This window comes from Micropterus dolomieu, linkage group LG19 (assembly GCF_021292245.1).
Source record: "Micropterus dolomieu isolate WLL.071019.BEF.003 ecotype Adirondacks linkage group LG19, ASM2129224v1, whole genome shotgun sequence".
NCBI classification, from domain to species: domain Eukaryota; kingdom Metazoa; phylum Chordata; class Actinopteri; order Centrarchiformes; family Centrarchidae; genus Micropterus; species Micropterus dolomieu.
The window spans coordinates 14879230-14906875 of record NC_060168.1 but is presented as its reverse complement, the minus strand read 5'-3'; the positions used below and the strand labels follow the sequence as shown (position 1 = coordinate 14906875).

General features: G+C 41.2%; 2 protein-coding genes across 3 annotated transcripts; one reads left to right on the top strand and one right to left on the bottom strand.

The window, feature by feature from the left end:
• Nucleotides 1-69: 69 nt before the first annotated feature.
• On the top strand, nt 70-25030 carry mapk9 (mitogen-activated protein kinase 9). Of its 2 annotated transcripts, none has more exons than XM_046029740.1 (12): nt 70-269; nt 6495-6641; nt 8018-8147; nt 9127-9185; nt 9521-9659; nt 10586-10751; nt 14478-14549; nt 15773-15955; nt 16347-16471; nt 16558-16621; nt 22760-22831; nt 23011-25030. In XM_046029740.1, exons 2-12 carry the CDS (start codon nt 6526-6528, stop codon nt 23145-23147), a joined length of 1263 nt encoding a protein of 420 aa, XP_045885696.1. In that variant the 5' UTR covers nt 70-269; nt 6495-6525; the 3' UTR covers nt 23148-25030. The 2 variants fall into 2 exon arrangements, with proteins under 2 accessions (XP_045885696.1, XP_045885697.1); XM_046029741.1 differs by having other exon boundaries at nt 263-399.
• Nucleotides 24031-27646, bottom strand: LOC123957150. Its single transcript, XM_046029742.1, has 2 exons — nt 26488-27646; nt 24031-25505 (listed from the first exon to the last, which is right to left on the bottom strand). The coding sequence occupies exons 1-2, from the start codon at nt 27474-27476 to the stop codon at nt 25268-25270; spliced, it is 1227 nt and encodes a 408-aa protein (XP_045885698.1). The 5' UTR covers nt 27477-27646; the 3' UTR covers nt 24031-25267.

Below are 27646 nucleotides of genomic sequence, written 5' to 3'. Positions count from 1 at the left end.
GAAAAAAAAAAGTTGCGCCCACGTAAACCGTGCGTGATGACGTCACCCGCATGCTCACTCCCTGCTTGTTGTGGCGTCTCCTTCCTCCGCACCCGTCCCTCCGCGCTGCTCCCGCTGGAGTTAGCTAGGAATTGGAGGACGGTCTTATTTGTCGTGACAGCCGGTTTTCCTAAACTTTTCCAAGTCTCGGTCGTGCCTGAAAGACGGAGCGAGCGTTGTATCTGTCTTTTCGATGCATGGGAGTGCCCGGGGAGCGGTGAAGGGAGAAGGTAGGTCTCGCTGCTGCCGCTGCCGCCTCCTTTGCTGCCCGTTGGTCCGTCCGAGCTTTCAGTTCAGCCCCGGCCCAACTACCGCATTGCTGCCGAGGGAAGTGGAAAAGACGGGAAGTGACAGGCCTAGGTAACTTTGAAAGCTACCAAACGCGACGTGGATTTAACCGGCGTTTATATTCGTGTTTAGGGTGTGTGAACCGATGATTTCTGACTGTTAAACCACTGAGTGCCAGCGGTGCTGCGGCCGCGGTGTGTCATACATTGGTGACTTCATACCGCTCTGTCTGTCTGTCTGTCTGTCTGTGTGTGTGTATTTTAGAGGAGGCGTGTGGAAATTATAAAAGAAATCTCAGTTTTACACCGGTTGTAACCAACACAGAGCTGTCAGTTCACCCATAGTAGACCCACGCTGATATAACTACATTTAGCCAAATGAATGACTTTTCTGCAGGCCTACTATGCTCAGATTTTTCAAACCATTACCACGAAAACAGGTGTAGATGTGATGAAAGCTTAACGCTAGTGCTATATATCGCCTCTACTGGTTTATTTAGAGGCAAGTTCCAGCTTGTCAACAAATCAGGCACTATGTGAACACGGGATCAGTGTGGCATGTGTAAGCCTGAAGCATGTCAAAACACAAGCATTTTTTTAGCCAACAATACAGTGGGATCATACATACACAAACTGTATAGTTCACACATGACATGATACAAAGAGTTTTTCTAGCTGTGTCATGTTTCAAGAGCAACACTGGCATCTTTTTCCATCAACACATATTTAGCCTCCTCCATCCTCTTCAAGTGTCACACAGTGTCTGCAGACATCTCCAGTGCAGCAGCCTATATGTAGTTTTACCCGCCCCTGTGTGTTTTGTAACTCGGCCACATCAGGATGAGATGCTGAGACTTCAGGCCATGCTAATCTGAAATCACAGCCAGCTCACTGATTCCCATTCATCTGCCAACTGAGAGCCATGGCCACGTCAGAACCCAAAGCTGAACTGGACAGTGGTCATGTGGAGTATGGTGGTGTTTGTGTGAAGGTCAAGTGTTGACATTAACATGCCTTTATAACTATGGATTTTAAGGGACAACGAAAAGAGAAAATTGTACTTGTCTTCCATCTTTGCATGGATATTCATTCTAAATGTTAAGGCTGTGTCATGCTGTATCAATACACTGGCAACATATCGCAATAGTAAGTCTTGCCATACATTTGTATTTTTCTTAAGATTTTGGGCTCAGTTGGTGTCTTGATTGAGAGGTCAGTCATTAATTTTAGGGTTGGTAGTTTGATCAAAGGCTCTAATTGTCCATGTGTCCTCCTTAAGCAAGACACAGGCCCCCAAATTGCTCTAGATCCAGGTGTATGGGGTAATGTAATCCACTTTAGACAAAAGCTTCTGCCACATGGGATTTATATATACAGCTGACTTGATTGAAAGTTATATAAAAACAATGATTTGCCTGATGATTGACTGATGATGGATCCATCTTCAGGATATAAATATATACATACACAGATATGCCTTAAACATCACACTGTACTAAAAAACATATTTTATATATTTACATTATACTGGCAGGTAGTAAGTGCTCTTGCTTAGAGCCTTAATGCTGTTTGGGAATCAGACTGGTTAACCGGCAGTTTACTTGGCAGTTTTGTTTCGACAACAATGTGACTTATCAATTAATTGCTGAAGCCGGATTCGTGATCACCATTATTGTAATTGCAGATATCCTCCTCACATTGATGTATTGTATAGATAATGGTTTGAATGTTAACAGTGTTAGCTGTATAAACATACTGTCATTAGTGAGGTCAAGGTATGTCATTATACCGCTATGATTGATCTTATGAACACATCTTTATTTAATATGTCAGCGGTGCAATAAGTAGTTAAGCTTGTTTATTCGTTCTGGTAATATCCTTTTAGTCTTTGATGTGTCCCACTTGTAGCTTACCTGCAGCGGCCTAGATTTCTCTTGGGATGTTCGTTTTCATCTAGCAACACTAATTGATTCCCCTTTGAAAATGAACAAATTCCTCAGTGTCTGCTGGCCAGAACCTTAACAGGTGCCTGCTGTCTGTTTGTCTATCTCAGCTTACATGCAATTTTCACCACACTTCAGTTGTTCCCTGTCCGTGCCCATAAATCTGTGCTGAGTCAACTGTGCGTTTAGCCTATAGTCGTGTCTAGCTTGGCAGCAAGTGAAGGATTGTACATACGTCGGGCCCGTGCCTGCTGCAGCTGAAATGGGTTTAGGTTATGATTAATGGCCTCATCATGGTGTTCTTTAGCTTCATGTGCGTGTTGTGAATCAGTGAACCAGACGTTGAGGTTAAAACTGGAGAAAAAGTGGCACTGTTAGCCAATGCAGGTGCTGCAGGATGTTTGGTCTGGAATCCATTCTGCCTGCATGTCAAGGGAAAGAATAAAATTGTATTGTAATTGAGCACAGCCAAGGCCTTAGTATGTTGTCTTTGCTGCACCTGCATTTTAAACATGTAGGTAACCAAGTGGGAAAAGCTCTGCTTATAATCCAAATATTTGTTTTTAAAGTATCTCAGTCCCTGAGACACTTTACCATTTTACCATTGGGGATATCTTTGAGGAGGCCACAGGGCAAATGGGAGTAAACCAGAAAAGGGCAGCAGAGTGAGGGGATGTCAGGAGCATAAAATAATGACAAAGGAAGACAAAGGCAAGGAAAATGCAAAGAGTGAGAGAAGCACAAAGGGAGTAAAGGTCTTTGCAGCTCTCCCCTTGGGTGTAGTGAGAGAACCAGCTGGACGTACATGTAAGAAGGAGGAGAAAACGCCGGGGAGGCAGATGAAGAAAGTAGAAAGAGATGAGAAGGATTCAGTTTTCATCTGAGTAATGGTGCGGTTCCAATGCAGACCCATACCTACTACATCTGAAGGCTTTTTTTTCAGTGTTTGTGCATTTACAAAGAAAAGAGAAAAGATGGCATGTTCAAGACGGATGAAAAAACCTGGTCTTATAAAAGCAACAAACAACATAAAAACAAAATGACAGGCAGAGACTCTGCAGGATTAGAGAACAATCAAATGACATAGCCGGTGGGAAATACCTCAAGAAGATGCATAAAATAACAAAGGAAATCACTGTGTTAATGAAAATCAACTGAACGATAGTAAGTGGGAGGGTTGGTATATTTGTGGTAGTTGATGTGGTGTTTGACGAGGAGAGAGACCATGTGGAGAGAAGTACATTGTCGTTTATTTCATTTTTGAATGTATTTACCCAGAACAGTATTAAAACTGTTGAGGCCAATGAAGATGGTGACACACTTCACTGTTCCACGATAAACACTATTAAACTATTATTTAAAACAGTAACATTAAGAACAACAGTAATTTATTTATTTATCTACATTGTCTAAAAATGGGAATGGGGAAAAAAATTCTGCAAGCAATTTTGTGTTTTCAAATAGGGCTGGGTGATAAGACGATCATTTTCGTGATGTAATTTTCCATGATAATGTAACAAATGTTTAATAAATGTTTGATTTAATTAATTTGAATCACAAACGGATCAGCACTTATTTTTTCTATAAAGATATTTATTTTGTTGAGGAAAAAGCACTGAAAAAAGTTTAGTTTTACTTGTATGCATATTTGTTTAAAAAATATTTTATCATCAATGTTTTGAATGTTCTTTCTCAGATTTGTTAAGTGATCCACTGTTTGTCGAGTGTTTGTCACATTCTGACCATAAAGAATAGTTTAAACCACAATTAACCATCTGGTTTCTTCAACTTTCACTCTGGAGCAAAAATCATCCTTTAAACTTTAAAGAAATAATGATATGACATTTATTGTGATGATCACTGATATAAATTTTTTATCATGATAACATTTTTGGCCACATCATCCAGCCCTATATTTAAATCAGAAAAAAGGTAGCAAAGGTAGCATGGGTGTATGGCCCCCATGCACCCACGGCCGACCCAGGGCTACACTGGTAAGGGGCCCACTATGTAGAGTAGCTCAGCTGATTATAGTGGACACAATAAACAACAACAGTATATGACAAGATGCTGGGTCAGAAGAATTCAGCAGCTCTTATCAAATGGAAAAGTCCCTTCACTTATGGTTTCAATGGTAAACCACCACAAGACTGACAATTACCAACAAACACACTAGATTCTAAGGAGACACGTTTTACTAAACATAAATCATACAGTAATATTTGTATTTCAAACAAATGGCAAACTTATTAGTACATTTTAACAAAACTCCCTTCACCCTCATGGATCATGGGAATTCTGAGGGAGGGCGTAGGCTGCCTGTGCAGAGCGGGTTATTTACGGCGTCAACGTCCACTGGAAGCCTCTCAGGAGCATTTCAGCAGCGAAGCGTGTAGCCTGCGCAACGTTAATGACTTGTTTTTAATTGTCCTTTTTGTGCTTCTACTACATTCTTCAAAGCTCTCTGTGGATCGCTATCGTTTCTCGTCTTGGCCATAGACTGGTCTTGATGTGTGCATCTAGCAACTACCACAGGGAGCATTTCAGAATAAGAGCGTTTTACCTGCCAGACTTTGCCGACATGTTTATATGTTGTTGATTTGGTAATTAGTGCTTGCTTTTTGTGCTTCTACTATGATTAAGTAGGCTACATAGTAAAAAATTTTTTCTTTTTTGTCTGATTTAACTGTGTTTATTGTTTATATACAGCAGTCTGTAACGGTATTTTATTTTGAAAATGGACCGTTTCTCTGCCGGTTCTGTGTCTGACTTCCTGCCCGATTCTTCTGCTCTGTGCTGCTTGACGCTGGGACACTTCCTGGACACACTCTGTGCTGACAGTGTAGTTTCGCCCCCGACAGTACACTATGTTTTCTAAAATCCCTAACATGAAAAGTCTCTGCTGTAGATTTATTGTGGCTTGTTAATTACAGATTTACTTTTTAAAATGGCAATAATAATAATAAAATGGCTCTAAGTATGATCTTAAAAATGATAAAGATTTGTTCCTTTAATCATCACAATTACTACTAATAATAATAACAACACTATACACACTATCAGTGAACATTGTACAATATAACTTCTTTATCATCAAGTCATTGAAGCCTTTTCTTGTTAAGATATATTTAGTAAGAAAGAAAGACATTTTGATAATAAAAAAAAGATATGGCTGCAATTTTATTCATTCATAATATCCAAAAGCTCTCTCCACTAATCATTTCAAACTAAAGGCAATAACAGTCAAGTCAATCAACTGTCAGTTAGTCCTCCTCTGCTCACTTACTGCGGTTCTTTTTAATGCTGTCACAGTGTCAAAGCTGAGACTGAGTATCTTTACAACCAGCTTGAGGTGTTTTTTGGCTCTATTTGATCATAACTTCTCTGCTGTTTCTGTCTTTTTTAACAGCCAGCGAGTGGCCGTGTCTTTGTTGCCTGTCAAACAGAAAAGGGCCACAATATCAGACTCCATTTAACCTGTGGCTTTTGTGTCTAAAGGAATGACAAACAACCGTGACTACTCGCTGTTGCATAGCTACATAATTGTGTGTCCTCTCCCACACACGCACTCAAAGCCTGGCCAAGAATATTACTCCTCCTCCACTTCCTGCCTGAAGAATCAATGCAAAACACTGACATATTTTTTTTACATGTATTAGTTATCATGTGCTTGTCCCACACGGCCAGCTGTACACACACACACGCACTGGATGCAGATCACAGAGTAATGAACATGCTTTCAAGTCCTGATGCTGTTTACTGAGCGTTGAGTGTGTCTGCCTGAGTTTGGAGATGGCAGCGAGCGCCTCAGGAGCTGCAAGCTGTCGGCTTCCTCTTTTCTCCACTACACACACACCAAAACGTTTACTGCCTCAACTTCACTGTTACCTTTGACAGATGAACAAACTGGGCAGAAAGCGGTGATAGATTGCTTGACTGGGCTGAAAATGAAGCGAGTGATGCCAGGGACTGACAGATGGAACCATATTAGGCCCTGCCATTCACTGTGGATCATTCGAGTGATTCAGTGGACTGAAAAAAAAGGTTCCAGGTTTCTTTAAAAAGTCTAGTAACGTCACCACACTGTTGTAGGCTTATTAACATGCTCTACTATACCTTGTGTACCGTTCTGCACGACCATTTGGAGAGAGGAGGTTTTGTGTACAGCATGGTGTCTTATCTGTTTATTTGTTCTCTGTGTATGTGTGTTGTTGGCCCCCTGCAGACCGTGCTGGTGGTCCTGACTGTTCAGCAGGATGAGTGAGGCGGAGAGCCAGTTCTACAGCGTTCAGGTGGGAGACTCCACCTTCACTGTACTCAAGCGCTACCAGCAGCTCCGCGCCATCGGCTCCGGGGCCCAGGGCATCGTCTGGTGAGAGGCTGCGCTTTAATTAGCATGTTGCTGGTTGTGTCAGCAACACAGGGTGGTGTTGAAATCCAGAATTCCAGCTAATTACATAAACATGTCAGATGTCGCGTGAGGAAAGTAACCGTTTGCCCCGCTAGTGGTAGGCCCTTGTACGCCTATTTCACCAGAGACTTGTTGACATGTGATGGAAGGAAAAGAACAGGTGTAAAGTGAGTGAATGAGTCTGTTTAGCTGCATCCGATTCTGTTATTGTGTTTTCAGTGACACCCATGCTTTTCCTACTATGAGTCAAAATTTCCTCTGTGAAAAAGGCCTATTATGGTGATGTCAGTAGGCAGTGTGTCTGTTTGTCTAGCACATACATTCAGAGCAAGATCTTGATAACTACTAGCCAGATTGTTATTAACCCCTTACAATCAAGTTTCCTTTAATGTCTCCTGTGAGAAGCTTTCAGATTGGAGAAACCATCTTATTTCACACTTTCTCACAATAGTACATGTATAGTATATTCTTTGTTAGCTTGTTCTTGCACTTCATTTAAGCTATATGTTGTTGACACTAAGTGAAATATTCACACCCATATTTTGTGACTGCATCTTTGCATTAAATATGTGGAAATATTATAGGTGTTTGTTTCTTCAAACACATTTGGTATCTTTGGAAACTTTGGGATATCTAGTAGAACGTAAAAATAAAGTTTTGTGGGTTTAAGCACGTTCAGGATGAGCCCTTTCCAGTATATGTGTGCTAAAGTATGCTGGCTCCTCTTTTTTGCTATACTATATAGCTGCAGTGCCTGAGGGTGCATTTTCCTGCAGTCCTAGGACGGCATTTCTAGAACCCTATTTTTTTGCGACAGTGGTCACACATAGCAACACAAAGGAGGTTAACCCTGTCTGCTAGCACATCGACCATGAGGCCCAAGGTGCGCAGCTGTAGGGTTAACCGGTTGACATGCATAGAATCACTGACTTAGGTTTAGGCACACACCCCTGTGATGGTAAGGGGCTTTGGGGCGCTGTCAACATCTTAAAGAATAACATTGTTAGCTAGCTAGCTGGCAGAGTCAAGGGAAACTAGGGTCCTACAAATGCAGTGCTCCTAGGAGTACGGTCCTGACAATGCAGCCTCCGGTACTACTGCTACATACTACTCTTTCTTTGGGGATTTGTTTTGTGCAACCCCTCATGGTGAGGAAATGAATGTCTGGCTTATTTTAAGCTTTAAAAAAAAGATACTGTAGAATTGACAGCGATACCTTTGTTCTTGTCAAGTTGATGTGAAGTCAAACAGCAGCTTTGCTCTGCAGGATGCATTTATTTCCTTCCTTCATAACCCCTGTCTCTGTCTGTTCCCTCCTCCATACAATGTGCGACCAGCTCTGCTCTAGATACAGACCTTGGTATACCGGTGGCAGTGAAAAAACTGTGCCGGCCCTTCCAGAACCAGACTCATGCTAAGCGTGCCTACAGGGAGCTGGTGCTGCTCAAATGCGTCAACCACAAAAATGTAAGACTTAGATTTAAAGGATAGGTTCACGTTTTGTCTTAATAGAAGCCAAAAGTCCATATGTACATTGGAACAGCTTGGTCTTATTATGCCGCCTGTTGATACTGGCCACTAAGAGATCTTTTTCTAGCATGTTTCCAATGGAAAGGAACAGTCCTTGTTCTGTGAGAAAATGCGTTACAAAGTGTACTGACGCTTACAAGACATCAGGGGTGTCATGTACCCAAATCAATTGGGTATCAGACAAAGTAGCAATGTTTTAGTTCGTAATTCCCTCTTTGTGTTTCCCTGGGCAATGTATCAGTGCTGAGCTGCAATGGAGGGATAGTAACACAAAGAGAGAATTTTGTACTAAAAACACTGGAAGATACCCATTTGATTTGATTAACTGAGACTGCTGAAGCCTCGTGTTAGCCTCAGCTAAAGTTTGGAATGTATTTTTGCACAGACTGAGGACTGCGGATTATGTTCCTCATCACTTACAGCCTACTGGAAGGGATCTCTTAATGACCAGTTTATGTTTCAGTGTTCATATGAGCATGTGACAGTTGCTTTAAGACAGACATGAAAACTATCTTTTAATATCGTCTCTTTTTTTCTGCCTTTTGGAACACGTGCTATATGTTTGATACAGATATATAAAGTACCGCTCACAGTCAAATTAAAATGAAGCTTGACATGTCATGTATTATATCATAAGAAACTTCAGAGATGAAAATTATATCCCTCTCTTTTATTTAATGGATTTTATTTACATTAGGACTAAAATATGACTGGCAGCCAAAGCACGAAGATTTTAATTGTCTGTTGAGATATAAAAAAATTGGAAATAATGTACAAACTTGAGAAAAAGAGAGATTCATCTTGCTGCAATGCCTGCAAACCCTGCTACGCCCTCAGTTGGCCAACTCTCTGCGTTGAAGTGGATGTAGATGGGAGAGTAACAGAGTGGACTAATGGCCTGTCTCTCTGCTTGCAGATCATCCGTCTGATCAATGTGTTCACGCCTCAGAAGTCCCTGGAGGAATTCCAGGACCTGTGAGTGGCAGTGGAGTGATACTAGGCTCCAACAATGTACTGTGTGCTTTCTGTGGGATTCAGGGATTTTAGCTGCAGCGTTTTCTTCCAATCAGCTTGCATCCCTCATTTACGTGTCAGCCTCTTCTAATGCACTGTGTTGTTTTTATATGCTCTCTCTGCTTTAATGTCTTCTTTGGGTTTGTCCGTTCGTCCTTTATGAACGCCTTTACTAGCTTTTCTGCCTCTTCTTTGTGACTGTGCTTCTTATAGTCTCTTGCCGCTTATATCTCTTATCTACCATTCCGCCATTTTTTTAAATCCCTACTTCTTTTTACTCTTTCCTTTGCTTTCAGCTATCTGGTAATGGAGTTGATGGATGCCAGCCTATGCCAGGTGATCCACATGGACCTGGACCATGAGAGGATGTCCTATCTTCTCTACCAGATCCTCTGTGGCATCAGGCACCTGCACTCTGCTGGCATCATCCACAGGGTAACAGGACAAAGAATAATGCTGTGTTGTGGGCTGAATGAGTTAACAAAGCAGAAAATAATGTTTCAACTGCTGAAATTTCTTAAATTGTAACTTAATATCAGGCTGAAAAGCAGTGTTTCACTGCTGTCTCTGGTTGAAGATTAAGAGTTGAAGTTTGTTAAGTTACTGCTGGGTGCAACCACACCCACAGTGATGTCACGGTGTACTGCCTCACCTGGAGTGCACTTCTGCATCACAGCTGTAAGGCTGGTTGTTAAACCACCTAATTAATTGCTAATTAGTAATATTTATTACTATGTGAAAAGGTGATATTAGAAAAATGTAAGTTGTAGAGATTTTAATGATAAAAGATCATTTCTTTGATTCTAAAATTGCAGTGTTGACTTTGGAAGAATGCGGATGTCTTTAACCCTTTTGGTACAAATATTTAAATGCAACAATTTTCTCCAAAATAACATTCATCAGCTACTATCCGTGTAGAAATATACTGAACTAAATTATAAACGCATCACTTTTGTTTTTGCCCCCATTCATCATGAGCTAAACTCAGAAATCTAAGACATTTTCTATGTACCCAAAAGGCCTATCGCTCTCAAATATTGTTCACAAATCTGTCAAAATCTGTGTTAGTGAGCACTTCTCCTTTGCAGAGATAATTCATCCACCTCACAGGTGTGGCATATCAAGATGCTGATCAGACAGCATGGGTATTGCACAGGTGTGCCTTAGGCTGGCCACAATTAAAGGCCACTCGAAAACGTGCAGTTCCATTACACAGCAAAATGCCACAGCTCATGCTCATGATGAACTGGGGCAAAAACAAGAGTGTTGCATTTATAATTTTGTTCAGTGTAAATACCTCAAGCGTCATGTTTTTGTATGTGTATGTTTCCATAGATTTATAGATTTTTCTCTCCCCTCAGGACCTGAAGCCCAGTAACATTGTGGTGAAGTCAGATTGCACTCTAAAGATCTTGGACTTTGGCCTGGCTAGGACGGCCTGCACTAATTTCATGATGACCCCCTATGTGGTGACCAGATACTACCGCGCCCCAGAGGTCATATTAGGCATGAAGTATAAGGAGAATGGTAAGGATAACTTACAACGCTAGTTTTAAAGATCTTATATCTCTAAAATGTTGGCACCAAAGCATATCACGGAGTAATAGGTTCACTTGTAAAAACCCTGCCTGCACAGTCACAAGTCTTTGATCCAGTATCAAATGGGCTCTAGCTGTATATTAGGAATCCAAGCACCACAGGTGCTTCACATAATAATATCCATAAAATCCATTTATTTTATTATTCATATTATTATTAATTAATATCCGCAAAAAGTATCTGGGTCTCAGAAACCACAAGACCTACAGCAACCAAACTTGGCAGACAGCTCAACCACTTCTCAGGCAAAACAAACCACATCAACGTACCTCATGGTGGCCATATAATAACACATTTCAAGTTTTATTTCAATAATTTCTTATCTGCATGAGCTACAAGCAAAATTAAGTTTTCGCTGGATGGTTTCCCCTCTTTTTTGCAATAGGAACCCACCTATTTTGAACATGTGATTTTGTACCATTTTAAACTTTGCCCTAAACCTGTGAAAGTTTTCACAGCTTTTAAATTTCATTAAATGTACACAAAATGTCACAGGAGTTGCACAAAGGTTATTACATTTTATTTTGATACCCATTTCCATTTATACATTTTTAAAGTTGTGTTGTTGGTACTTTTTACATAAACTTAATAAATAAATAATAACTTTAAATTGGTTTAAGCTATTGTAACCAAATGTGATGCACATATTCAGATGCTAGCTCTGAGCTGCACAGTCTTGGTACATTCTGACTGCGGGTTTATTTCTGAAATGAAGAAGCCATGATCTTTGGTCATGTCCCAGTCAGCAGGCGAAATTTGGTTTTGACTGATCAAAGTGATCGGGATTTAGAAGCTAGTAATCAACATTTTTGTAATACAGCAATCAGAACTTCAAAATATTTTCAATCACCAAAATGTCCTAGAAATTTCAATATATGCTTTCAATCTCATCTAGGCTATTTTTGTGTCACATTTTGAAAAATGTGAAGAAATTTTGATTCAGTTCAAATAGTGCTCAATTATGGAGTCTGTCTCTCTGGACTTTTTTTTAAATTGCATAATCAGTTTATTGATTCACTGATTCTGGAGAAATATTGTAAAATAGTTTTTAAATTCATCCACAATTGAGGACACGGTGACAATAAATGTGTTGGCATAATATATACAATATATTTACAAACAACATGTCACCAATGTGGGATCAAACTTAACGAAAATATCTTACAACATGACTGTATTGATCACAGACACGTTTAGTTGATAGTAAAGGCATATAATGTCCCAACGATGGCACCCTTTTTCAAACTCACTATGACATACTGATCAGCTGCACAATCAGTCATAAAGTTTTACAGCTAATTCAGTGTCCAACGTAACATTCTTCCCCCACTGGCCCTCTGGGACCGTAGATCACAGTTTACTGGTCTGAAGAAAAAAGAGAAAAAAAACACTTTTCCATAATACTGTTACTTAATTAATCGTATATACATTGTAATGATTCGTTCAGACTTCTTATAATATTTTAAAGATTTAAGTAGACATTTAAAAAAAAATAATAATTTATTTCAAGCCTTGTAAAGGCCTTTTCAGATGGGGATTGGATTTGTGGGGCTCGCACTGTGCTCCTTATGTAACAGACAGGTAGAAAAGTGCTCTGCGAGTAAACACCAGGTGCTCTATGGGTAGTAACCAAGTCAACGGCTTCTGTGCAGTACTGTATCCCTGCCGGTACAACTGTATTTTCCTTATAGGCTATAGAAAACAATTAAATATATCTTCTAGAATTTATTGAAAGAATCTATTACTAAATAATATAAACGCTAACTTTCAAATTAATTCAGTTAGCAAGTTTACAAGTGAGTTTAGTTCAGCTGAGTAGCTACACTAATTAGATGTGAGTAACGTTAGGTCTAGTGTTTAGTTTAGCTGTGGACCAGCTTCAAAGAGTGGTGCTCTAGCTGTATAAAACTATTAGATTAGATCATTTTTAATGAATAAGAGAAAGCAGCATTGTGGGAACACTTGATCCTGACGTCAAGGGAACTCACAAACAGAAAGGATCAGTCTCTCGTCCGTTGAACTACAAGCTGACTTCCACTGAAAAACTGTCACTGGCCCACACTGACCAATCAAGTTGCCTGACAGACTTTTTTAATGGTGCCGGGCCATTGCTTATGTCAAACCATGTAATTGGTAAAGTGCTGCTTTGAAGTCCAGGAGTATAACCTGTTGGTTAAGCAAAATACACGTCATTGGTGTTCAGATTCAGGAGTGGCTAGGCCTGGGAGAGCTTATGTCTGTGAGTGTATACAAGTTCTGTATGTAATGCATTCTCTGTATATTTGTGTTAAGCACTCCCTTGATAATGAGATGGTTCATCTCAAGGGGATTATTGTCCAAACAAATGTGTCTACGGTGTTCACAGGTTCAAATCCAGCTCGGGAACCTTGTTGTGTGCATCCTCCTGTTTCTCTCTACTGTCTGTTGTGATCTCTGTTCACACACTGTGACTCTTTAAAAGCTGTTTAATGCATGCCAAACTATGTGCTTGGACCCTGCTTATTGCTTAATTTTGGTTTATTTATTGTTGACGATGACAATGAATGTCCTTACCACACTACCACTCCACTGCAGTGGACCTGTGGTCGCTTGGCTGCATAATGGCTGAAATGATCTCTCACAAAATCCTCTTTCCTGGAATGGACTGTATCCTTCCTTGTTTGTCTCTGTTTCAGTTGTTTTCTCTTTCTCCAGAGACATAAATGTTTTTTTATTAAATTAGGAATAGTTTATTTAGTACATTAGAACATATCCCAGTGAGAAAAAAGGATTAGACACAGTGGTTTGATTTATACGTTTACACAATTATGTCACTGCCAAGAGCGGACTCTACAGAGAACCGTGCAAGACTACAATAAGCCCATTGATGAAGTCCCTGCTAAAAAACACAGTGAAGTTGTTCATATCTTTTCTAAAATAGCTTAGCTACAAGGTGATGCGTGAAACATGAAACAGGATTACAAACAGGAAGTAGTCAAAAGACTTTTATGTGGCCTGCCCCAACCGGAAAGTCTTTTCGACCAGTCAAGAGTATAACTAGCCTGTTAGACCAGTCACAATGAATAGTGTAACCTGTCCAAGTTTAAATCTATGATTTATTGTGTTTATAGATATTACGTAAAGTGGTCTATATGATCTGAAGACGTTAACAGAGCACTGAGACCTCTCGGCTTCAGTGAAACTGAAAGAGAAGGAAGAGAGGAGCTCATGGCTGTTTGCTACATATTCACACTCTAACGCAAACGGTCCACCCAGAGAACGAGAGAGAGAGAGAGAGAAGCGCACACTCATCAGGGAAAGTGTGGGAGAGAGCAACAGCTGTGTAAACTGATAAGCAGAGCTGCAGAGGCGAGGAAAAAGGCCTGAAAGGCTGCATCTGGTTCCCAAGCCAGGGAGAGAAAAGAAAGGCAGCCTGAAGATGAATATGATGAAAGCGTCAGGCCGTAGCACAGCTAGAGGATGGACCAAAATAACGAGAGCTGGTGTTCTGCATTTCAATGTTGATGTTCATTTACACCATGGAGCATGTTATTCATTTGTGCAGCTTCCATATGTCACTGTACTGTATATTTAGTGGGCATTATATTATGTGGTTGATGTTATGTGTTCATTATTTAATATATTTGTGCTTTCTTGTGCGTTCTCTGTTCCCAGTGGACATCTGGTCAGTGGGATGTATCATGGGTGAGATGGTAAAGGGCAGCGTCATCTTCCAGGGCACCGACCGTATCCTTTACCGCTCTCACCGTCTCCGTGCCACTCATCCCATTTCTTCCATCTTTCACCCTCCATCAAGCCTCCCATTTATCTCAAAGTGTTTCCCTGTTATACCCACTAAGCATAACCTGTTGAAAAAGACCAATCAAGAGTTCCAGCACACCCCAATTTACAATTTACTCTGTGTTCCCTGCCCTCTTCAGTGGTAATGAATTTGTGGAGTTTCAGATAACTTTAATCCCTTTTAATTGATAGAGGGAATGAAATTGAAGCAAGTCAGATCATTTGCATTTATATTGGCTGTTTCTCTATTTCTAATGGTTTTGTGCACCTCACTCACCAGCTCCTTTCGGTGACACTGACCATTTACACCTGAGTAGCTGAGAATGGATGCAGGTTGGGAGTGCGATTCTAGGATAGATTGCTTTTCATCGTGGGAAGTAATAGCCTTTTACTGCAGTTGTAAATCGGCTGCCCCGCTGGATGTGCATATGTGTATTTTTAGCCATGCTAGTGCCAAATGGCAAAGGTCTGTCTGGTCTGTCTGTCAGTCTACTACTTTGGTCCAGACTGCAACATCTCAGCATCAACTAGATGGATCGGCACAATATTTTGTACCAGTACCTATGGTTCCCAGCTCATGTGTGAAAGTTTGTGCACACATTAGTCTTCGAACTTCTTGGGACCATGTTGGAAATAAGTGTTTTCACTTTAACATGTTATCCTTTGGATATTTGTTTATCCATCAAATCAATCTATCAAGCATGTTTCTGTCAGGATGAATAATTCGTCAGGTTTGTCCAGTACTTAGGTTTATGACCAAAAAACTGCAACACATTCCCATCATCCTCAACCATACTTGTGTTTTGTGTTAATTAGCAAATGTTAACATGCTAATACGCTAACCTAACATGGTGTGCATGGTAGATATACCTGCTGCTTAACATCAGCATGTTAGCCTTGTCATTGTGAGCATGTTAGTTTGCATGCTGGCTTTTAGTATTTAGCTCAAAAGCACTGCTGTGCCTTCAGCCTCACAGATCTGCTAGCATGACTGCACACTCTTGTTTTGCCATTCTGCACTGTTCTGCACTGATTCATGTTATGCAAAGTGCATAATTTTTTTGTATTAGTCTCTTGATTTGGTGTCTTATCAAATGTTCCTCTCATTTGCTGACATATGTACATACCCATAATGCAGCTGAGTTTTCCCTAACAAGCATGTCGTCCAGACATTGACCAATGGAATAAGGTAATTGAGGTTCTGGGCACGCCCAGTCTTGAGTTTATGAACCGACTGATGGAAACCGTGAGGAACTACGTAATGAACAAACCACAGTATCCTGGCGTCAGCTTTGCCGAGCTTTTCCCGGACTGGGCCTTTCCTTCTGACTCAGAACATGACAAACTGAAGAGTAAGAATTTTAGACACTAAGTGAACCTGACTTTACTAATTAAGATAGTTAATGTTTTATAGCATAGATTTCATGGTTTTTAAATCTCTTTCCAAGGATGCTGCCCTAATGTATAGATTTTAGTCAACAATATTTGTTTGTAGCATATTGATGTAATGAGATATTTCTCAACAAAATCAGAGGGAGTTTGTCTCCCGAAGCATTTAGAGTCGGTGGCATTTAGAGTTAGAGATCACATCACCAAAACAGGAGACCAAATCTTGACCTTTCCAGGGATGTTAACCTACAACACGAGGGGAAGTAATCAGTTCTCATAAAGAGCACTTAAATGAGGATTGTGCCACAGGACTTTTTTTACAGTAACACTGCCCTTCCTCTGTTGCCTTAACAGCGGGACAAGCACGGGACTTGCTGTCCAAAATGCTGGTTATTGATCCTGAAAGCCGCATCTCCGTAGAAGAAGCCCTCAATCACCCGTACATTCACGTGTGGTACGACCCTGCAGAGGCCGATGCGGTGAGTAGACTGTTCCAGTGGTGGTACACTTTATCAATGCTACTGCTGTGTGGTGCCATGCTGATGTATTTCTCTTTGCTTCACAGCCTCCTCCCCAGATTTCAGATAAGCAGCTGGAAGAGAGAGAGCACTCCATCGAGCAGTGGAAAGGTAGGATGCACTGCCCTCTAGGGAAATCCATCAGCAGTGCAGCTTAACTTCACATTAACATTTTCATTTAAGTTACAGGAAACTAACCCTAAAAGGATTTTTAATATTCCATGTCAGTATATACAGTCACAGGAAAAAGTATTTCAACCCTTTGGAATTACCTGGATTTCTGCATTCATAAAATGTGATCTGATTTTCATCTAAGTCACAACAATAGACAAACCCAGTCTGCATAAACTAATACCACGCAAAAAATTATATGTTTTCATGTTTTTATTGAACACACTGAGTAAACAGTCACAGTGCAGGGTGGGAAAAATATGTAAACCTCTAGGCTAATGTCTTCTCCAAAAGCTAATTGGAGTCAGAAGTCTGCCAACCTGAAGTCCAGTCAATAACACAAGATTGGAGGTGTTGGTTAGAGCTGCCCTGTTACTTTTAAAACAAAACATACTAACAGACTAGAACATGTGCTCTCTCTCCTGCTGACAGCCATTTAATAAAAAATGTACACAAGGCAGCAGACACAAGTCGCCTCTATGTTGATTGGCAGGTTGCCATGGTAGCGACAAGGTAGTCCCGCCCAAAAGCATATGCTGCAATATCGTCTATTTTCCCCTCTATAGGACCATTATTTACTAAATGAACATCATGATGTGGTGAAGAAGACTTGAAAGTAGCGATTGAGACCATAAACTCATCAGGAAAGTGTTTACTGGGGTAATAATTTAGCTGAGATGTAGCAACATTTTATTTCTAATGGAACCAGGGCCTGTATTTATCAAGCTTCTCAGAATTACTCAAAAGAACACTGCTAAGAACTGACTTAAGAGTAAAAAAAATTACTGGCTCAAAGCTGTGCTTAAAAGTTAGTTATGGAGCATCATAGTCCTAATTTGAGTGAAGTGTAGGACAAACTCTTAAGTGTCAGTCTTAGTGCTGATTTAGGACACCGCAAACAGGATTTTGGATGACGATGTCGCCAAGGACTAAATAGATTTCCTTCTTTAAGAATATTCTCAGATAAATTCACATTGAATGGTGAAATTCCTAAGAGGAGTTTACGTTCAACACACATTTAACAATAAAGAATTTTCAAGATAATACATTATGATATAGGCCTACACATTAATAAATGAAAGATAAAACAAAGTTTATCCATCAAATGCGCTCTTGTATTGCCGGCTGTGAAGTTTCACAAACCAAGAATATTCTGTACATCACAAGCCAGATGTATCTTGATTTAGGTTAAATCTTTACAACATTACTGAGAATTTAATGATAGAATAGCGTTACGACGTCTGTGTGACTGGACCTGGGGAGCTAACCGGAGCTAGCTGGCTAAGTATTCCCGACAGCCCCCCGAAGTATATTACTCTGTCCCTAACCATCACAGGGTGTGTGTCTAAAGTTATTGATTGTATGCATGTCAACCGGTTAACGTTAACGCTACAGTGGCGCACATCGGCCACTAGCAGATAGGGCTAACCTCCACTGTGTTGCTGTGCAGCCTCCGCTAACGTTTCTGCAGCTATATATTGACACCCGCCGGCACCATGGTCGGCACTTGTCAACTCCGAAAACGTTTGAACACATTTTCGAATCGCCGTCAATTTTCGTCAGACTGCCGATATTCGACATCTACACAGTTGATTTCTCGCCTCAAAACTTGTGTATGTAAAGTTGTGTTGTTGGCCTCTAAAGAATAAAATGGTTATTAGTGTTGTGTCGTTCAAAGAACGTTTCGTTCATTTGACCTAATCTTGTATGTGAGTCAGGAGGAACGGGTAATTCGTTCATTTCCACGCATGCGTGAATAGTCTTGGACTCTTACGTTCACTCGTCACACAGCAGCTGCATGGTCTCCGTCAGCACAGGAAACAGAATTGATTAGTTCAGGACTCGTAACTGTGGGTCTCTGGGTTTGAGTCGTTCATTTGTCACGTGACATCTCGGCTGCTGTGGAGCAGGAATGAACTAATCGTTCTGTGCTCACATGGATCCTCCTCGGAGTCTGTCTTCAATCTGCAGGCTGACTTACTGCCAGCACCAGGGAATAAGAGGCAAGTCTTGTCAGGTAACAGTCACTGGACTGACATATATCTAATATCTATTTTGATAATTTTGTGACATTTAATAAAGCATAACGTTATTACAGCGCAGTTATGTTGTGCTAAGTTATAGTTTCAACACAACTTTAGTCCTGCTTGTGTTTACAGTCAACAGCTGATGAGAGTTGTTCTGGGTCCGCTCCACTTCAGAGCCCTAATCGTTTTTCTACGTGACACTTGTTTACTGACACAGACTCTAAAGACAAATATGTTTATTTATAACATTTATTAGAGATCATGTTGGACATTCACAGGAAGAGCAAGTTGCCTTCTTTCTGTTTTCAACATTTTCCTTAACAACAAGCAACATTCAAAGCGTGACAAAGTAACATGTTTACACACACACACACACAACTCCAATCAGAAAGGTATGTTTTGTCTTTTTAATGAACAATTAAAGAGGCATTCGCGGGGACAGCTACGTATTCTTTTCCTGTTTTCAACAGCTGTCGTATCTACGACAACCACAGACGCATTCGGTTGACGGTCACCAGTTAACAGGGCCACTCGTTAAACCGAAACACCGGTCCGCCAGAGAACGCAACTTAACTTTTACTTTTTATTTATCGACAGAGCCGTGCTGTTGTTTCACCGCTCCTCACTGGTGAACAACCTGCAGTGTTTGAGATTATTGTTATTAAATTTTAATAAGAGTGTGTTTTATTTTTATTCATCTAGTGTGTCAAGCTTATTACTTCAATATATTCCCTGTTCCCTAGATGTTAATATATAGATTTTCGTCATGGATAGGCGTTAGGCTATTGTATGAATGAGCACTTTAGAGATGTCCATCCATCCATCCATCGTCAACCGGTCCTCCATACACTAGAGGGCTGCAGCGCCGCAATAACCAGCCTAGTTAAAATGAACGAAATGACAAAAAAAGATTAGTTAATTTTAATCAACGAGATTTGGTGACTCGAGTCTTTCAAAAGAGTGACTTTTCCAATCACTAGTTAACATTAGGATCTATACTGTACGTGAGCCGAGATTAACCCTTACACGTCATCACGTTTTGTGTGCCGTGTCTTCTGGCACAAACCATATTTGGATGTTCAACTTACGTCAACTTCCATCAGGTCTGCGGGCTGCAGCTGGATATACTTGAAAGTTTATGCCTGCGTGGTCTTATTAACTGCGCGTCGTCAGAATTCTTCCTCTCCACTCCGCGTGTCTCTGTCTCCACAGCACCATCACAAGCCCTACTGGCAGCTCCGAACCACTTGAGAGACCTCTCAAGCGGTCTTAAATAACTGGGAGAGTAAAGGTGCGTTCCCACCGAAAGCGAATCCAGCGTTTGGGCGGCTTGATGACATTCAAAGCATAGACTGTATACAAGAAATGGACGTAGTCTCACGTTAACTGTCATTTTAACTGGGCTGATAACTTTGTCTAGCGAACAACAGTCATAAAACTAAATGTACTCACCAGAGAAAGTGAACAGCCAACTCCTAATATGCTTTTTCAGCGGCGCTGGTTAAATTTACACAGTGCCGCGGGTACGAGTCGGCTCTAGCCTGATTGACAGGTCGCCATGGTAACGACCTGCCAATCATAGATAATCCCGCCCTGAAACATACTTTGCTTTGTGGTCTATTTTAAAATAAATGGGACCATAATTTACTAGCGACTGAGACCATAAACTCATCAGGAAAGTCTTTACTGGGGTAATTATTCAGCTGAGAAGTAGGGTCATTTTTCCCATTATTTCTAATGGAGCCGGACTTCTTTTTGCAACCAGAAGAGTCGCCCCCTGCTGGATTTTCAATAGAATGCCGGTCTCAGGGACTTCCGCATTCGCTTCATTCAGCAAAAATAAATATAATAATAAATAATATAATATATATATAATAATAAATAATATAATATATATATATATATATATATATAATAAAATAAATGCAAAGACGCAAATTCGCTCCGGACGGCGCGTATGAGGTGTTTGTCGCGCAATTCGCTGGTTCGCGCGAGTTAAAATTTTTCAACTTGGCGAAAAATTCGCTTGACGCGATGTTGCGAAAGCCTATCAGCGGTGAGATTGTCCAAACGTCACGGGCGGCTTCGGAGCGTTGTTTGGAGAGGACAAGGCGAGCCGTGTAATGACAATCCACTGGGCGACGGGGAGCTGCTAAAGAACAGGGAAGTGGACGGGGGAGTAGCGCTGCAGCTTTCGGAGAAATAAACACCCGTAGTAGTCTGAATTCTGCTCTAACTACTATGCCGTTTACCAGCGGGAGGAGGTCAGAGTTAACTGCTTTTATTAAATTAGCTTTTTACTTTAGTTTTTGGAATTACAACTTGATTTATCTAAACTCGCGCTTGTCAGCAGCTAGCTTCCGTGCACATCCGGTTCCACTATTGTTGCGTCGAATGGCACTACTACTTCATTTTTATCTAAAAACCGGACCAAACTGGACATTACTTGGAGAAAAGAAAGCGAGGAAGTTGAACTACCTGGTGAGTTTAGAACATGTGTGTCTGTAACTTTATTCCAGCTGTCGTTGTACTTTACTCTGAATAGGTTAGCATAGCATAGCCCTGATCGATCCGAACTACATTCAGAAAACACGTATTTTGAAAGTTGTCGTCTTGCTGACAGACCTGACAAAGTATGAATTCATATGTCTAACAAAACGGCATAATACTGTAGTTATTTCGGCATAAGTTTGATCCGTTTATTGCAATTAAATCACAGCCAAGCGTTTACTTTCTGTTCATATAGCTGTAGTATTCGCGGGCTGCGCTTAAAACACGTGTGTGTGTGTGTGTGTGTGTGTGTGTGTGTGTGAACACTCAAAATGTCCAGCGGTCAAACTCGCGTGAGTAAAGCGAGGCGAATATTAAATTCGCTTTCAGTGGGAACGCACCTTAAGAGTGATTCTTAGCTTTGAGAAATTTGTTAACTTGCTTTTATTCCTAAGTTTAAAAGTAGGAGTAAATTTGATGAATTCTCAGCACTTAAGACTAAAATGGCACTTTGAGAAGCTTGATAAATACCAGCCCAGACTTCTTTTTGCAACCCCCTGCTGTCCGTTACAGAGTATGCAGTTTTAAGTTCTGTTTGCATGACAAACAAACTGTACTCTCTGTACTCTCTCTGTACCCTGTATTTCAGTCTTTGTGTGCATTAGCAGCAGAGTGACTGAATGAGAGAAAAAAGTTAACAATGCAACAAGCTGTTCAGGGTTACATTTTTACCCCGATAACAGTAAAATATGTGTAGAAAGCAGATATACGTCTCTGCCATTGCTTATCCACTTAGGAAAAATAAGTAAGAGTAGTATCTTTTCCTTTTCACTTGGAAAAAAATTCCTGCAAGTTTTATTGTGAAAAATCAGCCAAATGTCTTTCATCTGTAATAGTCCATGCATTGTTCAGCCTTTTTCCAAGTGACAAAACACTGTCAAATTGTTTTAAAAGTCAGCGCCCAAACAATATACTGTATAAAAAATGTCTAAACCAGGAAAAAAAGGTTGTAAAATTTACATTTAGGAGCAGACAAAAAGACCAATTAAAGGGCCATTTCTTTTCAACTTTTTTTCCCCACATATTTCTGTCGAAACGATGTACAAAGAGGTACAAAACGTTTTGGAATCCGTGCAGTACATGGCTTCAGCCGGCAGCAACGAACAAAGGGTGTCACCGGGTGTCACTCGTAGGGATTCTTTCCGTGATGTTTTCAGACACCTTGTATTACAGGCTGAGCCTGTCTGTGGCAAAAATAATTACTTTTTGTGGACCTAATTTTGATGGCCGCAGTTGCCCCAAAGGAATACGTTGCAGCCAGCTGGAGGAATCGTACGTTTTGTACTCGCTAGTCGTGACCCCAAAATATGTGAAAATAGGTTTAAAAATACTGAAATTACTCTTTAACAGCAATTGATGACATATGCAAGAGCTGATGACAGGGCCAAAGATAATTAACACATATTTAGCAACAAACAAATTCACAATTTTGAATTTCCTGTACCTTTAAGTCTATATTCTGAGTAGACAGTATCACCAAATATTTTCTGTTTTTTTACAGAACTCATTTATGAAGAGGTGATTGACTGGGAAGAGAGGAACAAGAATGGACTGATGAAAGAAGACTGCTCAGGTTTGTATTATGCACCACCTCAATTCATTATCTGACTCCTTGGGCACCAAATTGCTGGAAGGAGTGATGTCACAGTATAACTAGCTTGAGCTAACGTCTGGGTTCCTGGTTATTGAACTATAAATATTATCTAAATACTGTATCTCCTGGTTATCTCCATTGTTTGTGTCACATTTCAGATGTGGTGTCAGGCTCCGCCTCTCAGTCCTCATCAGCCAACGACATCTCATCCATGTCCACAGAGCAAACCTTGGCCTCGGACACAGACAGCAGCAGCATTGACACACTGACGGGACCGCTGGACGAGAGTCAGTGAACACAGTCCATGGCCATATGTCTCTGCCTGCCTGCCTCAGCTCCCATTTACAATATCCAAATATCAATCAGCCATCATCTTTCTTCTCTTTACTCCCTCATCCTATTCTTTCCACTTTAACATCAGTGAGACTGTTTTTTTCTGTGTGATGTGGTGGATCTTGTTGATCCTCTTCATCTTCAGACTTTGTGTTGCCTAGAGGTCAAAGCTATCCATTTGTTCTGTTTGGGTCAAAGGTTTGTCCTTTTCTTCTTCGTGAATATTGTTCATCTTCATCTTCAAGTATATATGACTTATGCATCCATATTGATTTTCAGGTTAACAGGGACTAAGTGAGGGATTGTTTTTTTGTTCTGTATGCCTGTATTTTAATAGTTTTATTTTTTTAGCAGATATTAAGTTGAGAGGTTATTGTCATCAAATTAGAGCAGACTGAGAGCACTGAACATAGACCACAGCTGCCAGCTGCGCTCATGCATGTTACGCCAATACTAACAAAAGCTTATCATAAGTCGATCGCACCGACCATCTGATGTCCATCTGACGATTAGCTAGCCCGCAGTATTGCAGATCTCCACAGTGGTGCTTTCTACACAGTGTTTTTTAATTCATTGGCTTGAGTGATGTGGATTTTGAGCTTTTCCTCCTGACAGCTAGGAGAAACGGTGGCTGCATTATTAAAGTTTTATTTCCTGATATAATGTACTGTATGTAAAGATGTGATGATCCGACACTCATAGCGGCTGTAGAGCCTTTCACTGCTAATAGACAAGGTGCACTTGTTTTGTTAAGAAGCTCGACATATCTGTAAAACCATATATTGCGATCACCCACATTTCACATGAGGTACTAACTGTGTATATCAAAAGAACAGAGACAAAAAGATACATGTAGTGTTTATTTTTGTGTTCTTGCGAAATGTTGCACACAATCACATTGAGGCTGGTGTAAATGACGCCTCTGGTCATTTCACTGACAAATCCGTGCATTGGCTGCTCCTTTTCTAAATCATTCCATTAGTACCAGAGCAGTAGCAAGTCTAATCATGAATCAGACATCATTAAGAACTTATGTAAAGGCAGTAAAACACAAATAACAGTGTTTAATGTGCATGAAGGCATTATAGATGCCAATAAGATACTGTAGTTCTTGTTATAAAGAGAAAACCATTCAGTCCAGTTCCATTTCTTACAGTACCTTGATGTTCTTGGTTTTGAAAGCCTGTTTGATGCAGTGTTGTATTTTGTGTGTGTGTGTGTGTGTGTGTGTGTGTTTTATCATCAAAAAGTACTGTGCAGCTCCTGTCCTTCATTATCTCCTTTGAGTCGTCCTTAAAGACAGCAGCCGCCTGGTTGCAAAGGCAGAGTGTATGGAGGACGTTGGCCCCTAAACATGTTGTGGTTTAAAATGAGGACGTGACTGTGGAGCCATGAATGAAAACCTGGACATTGAAACTCAAGATGGAGACTTAACGATGGACTGGGGAACTGCTTTTTGCAGAACTGATTGCACAATGGGATGGAAATGCAGAAATATGACACTATGAAGTCACTGAGGACTTGAAGCACCATATTGTACGCTATGTTTTCCTTCAATAAAAATGACCTTATTCTTTCAGTCATGCCTTAAATGACCAGAGGAGTGGCCAATTCACTCCCTAAAATCTTATCAGATATGGACTAAGCTTTACAATGCTCAGAACATCTTGTGTTTTCCTTTGTTTGTTTTTTTAAAAGCTCCATTGTATGCACTCTACATCTCACACAGTTTGTTTCTCCTTTTATTTTCAGAGATGTCCTGTGTAATTGCAATGACCACAATATAATCTCTTGGCCATCATCTTTTGCCCTTATGTAACTAATAAAGTGGACATCAGTGATTAATTTTCTTTCATTGATGTTGTTTTGTATATTTCTCACATTCTTAATCGAGGAATAATTGTACATCACGTAAACCTTTCCCAATTATAGGGAAGGAAATATTCTACATGAATAGTGACAAACTACTATACTAAATGAATCTAACTAGAGTTTAAAGACGAGCCAGTCTTGTGCCTTTTGTCCTTCGCTTTGCACCCACTGTTCATATCATCACACACAACTCAAGCATAGTTTCTGTACTCAAAAGCTCTTGACGATACATTCTGTCTTCTTGGCCTCATTGTTGAGCTCTCCAAAGGTGTCAAAGAACTGCTCCATCTCCTTCTGCAGCGTCGCATTGCGTAGTTCTGCGGTAGCCCGGGCCCTTTCGGACTCCATGATCTTAGCCTGGACTGCCTGGTACCACTGCCGTTGCTGCGCGAGGTTTGTTTTCAACCGAACAACCTCTACCTGCAAGTCTTCATTTCTTTGCTCCAGGCTGATCATAGAGGGAGAAGGGTAAGGACATCAAAATGACTGGGTGTATGCAAAAGGCTGAGAACTGTTACTCTCTTCTACCAATGAGCAGGGGTGAGAGGAGAGGACAGTATAGCGTATTTGTTGGTCAATCTGGAACATGTACATTGATTGTTTGGTTTTAGCGGGTTTGATTCTTGATGCCTGATATAATTAGAAATGGCAGAACATGTGGCTCAGAAAGTTGGGTTCAACTGTACAATTAATCACTCTCCTCCCTGCACTCAATGTCAAGTCATTTTCCTCTCATCCTCGCCAACTAGTTCCAGTGACCTTAGACTGCGACTTGCTCTATCTATATCAGTAATGAATGAGGTATGTGTTGTGTCTAGGTCAGCAGCATGGCCCCTTAAATTAGCTCTCTTCCCTGTGCCATGATCTGTTTCTATAGGTCAGCCACACAGGCTGTGCTTCTTTTTTTCCACTAAAGCCAAATGGCTATTTACCAATAGGAAGCACAGTGAGTTTGTCTTTTACGTCAGTGGAAAAACCACAGACAGTACTTGGTACATCCAACTAGTTAAGATAGAATATGTGATGCATTGAGATTTCCACAGTAGACTGAAAACATGAACAGAAGTGGTTAAACAGATAATTAGGACTAATCTTAGTTCGGCCAATGTACATTAACATAGCATATCATGGGACACTTTAAAGAAATCTAATAACAGCTGTTAGTGCACTGTGAACTAAACAGGATATAGGGTGAAGCTTGGGGTCAACTGAGGCCTGGGAACATTGTGTCACCCTTCAATGGAAATAAACCAAGAGCTGGAAAATTCTCATAGGCAAGTCAGTGGACTGAGGCTGTAATACTGAAGCCTAGAGTATAAGCACATTCAAAATAATTTGTCTTTTACATGGTGTGCCTAATCTCTGTAAAGTGATTATGTGCGTGGTGTAGTTTGAAATGAAAATGCAAGACAAAACAAACGTAGCATTACCTGATTATCCGTGCCTCGTACTCCTCCCTCTGTCTGACTATTTGCTGTTGGAGGCTAGTGAGGAGGCTGCGAAGGGCACTGGCAGAGGGGTCTGCCAGGGGTACAGGAGGGGGCACCCTGGGAGAACAGGGTGGCTGCTCTGGGTGATGGGCTTCAGCTGGGGGCCACATAACCTGGCACTCCGTTGGAGATAGCTGAGGGGAACATGCCGGAAGATCTTGTTGAGGAGGTGACATCGGGAGCTGGAGGTGCAGCATCAGGTCCCCCTGCTTAAATCCAAAGGATCCTGAGTCCAGCTCTGGCTCCTGTTCATGCTTCTTGTCTTGCTCTGGATTCTTGTCCTGGTTAATGGAACTGCTTTCAGCGAGGATGATCTCACAGGAGGACCAGGTGCTCTTGTCTTCACTCAGTCCCTCACCATCCATCAGCCCTTGGATCTGCACTGGGGCCCATGCAGGGTACATCTGCTCCTGCAAGTGCTCCTGGAGGCTTGTGTCCATGTCAAAGACCTCTTGGAGGCTGTCAGGGGTGACAGCGTCGGGGAGGTTATCATACAGAGACAGAGCACTCCTGTGCTCCTCACTCTGTGATGGAGTCAAGCCCTGATTCAGATGAGCTCTGTCCTTAACTCCCCAGCTATATCCCTGTTCTCCTCTTGCTCTGTTGATGCCTGGATCCAGCTCTGCTTCCCATCCCTGTCTTCCCAGAACTCTTCTCCAGCTGCAGTAGCTGTGATCTGGCCAGGCGCCAGTCCCTCTTCCCCCAATGACCAGTGTGGGAATCTCCGCCACAGCTGGGGCCAGACCAGGCAGTGGGCTACTGCAGGGCCCTGGGAGTCTGGTTACAGCCGGGCACACAACCCTACTCTCCATTTCCTTTTCCCTGGCCCTCCCTCGCTGGGCAAAAGGTGGGCAGTTATCGTATAGGGGGTCCGTGGAGCAGGAGCTGGCTGTGGTGGGTGTCTCAGTAGGAAGACAGTGCAGCTCCATGATCCAACCAGGCACACAGGGGTGCTGAGAGGCTTAGATAACTGCCCTCCCCTCCTATGTCTGCTGCAACTTGGGATTCTAGTCTTGGATTGTGGATTTGTGAGTGTGGGAAGAGGAAGGCGTAGGAGCCCTTCTCCCCTTTGGCTGGCTCTCTGCTGTGCCCTGCTGCC

Coding starts and splice junctions, on each gene's coding strand:
- mapk9 (XM_046029740.1), top strand. CDS start 6,526: ATGAGTGAGGCGGAGAGCCAGTTCTACAGCGTTCAGGTGGGAGACTCC. Junction 10,752..14,477: donor CATGAAGTATAAGGAGAATG/GTAAGGATAACT, acceptor CTCTGTTCCCAG/TGGACATCTGGTCAGTGGGA. Junction 22,832..23,010: donor GATGAAAGAAGACTGCTCAG/GTTTGTATTATG, acceptor GTCACATTTCAG/ATGTGGTGTCAGGCTCCGCC.
- LOC123957150 (XM_046029742.1), bottom strand. CDS start 27,476: ATGGAGCTGCACTGTCTTCCTACTGAGACACCCACCACAGCCAGCTCC. Junction 25,506..26,487: donor TACGAGGCACGGATAATCAG/GTAATGCTACGT, acceptor CTCTATGATCAG/CCTGGAGCAAAGAAATGAAG.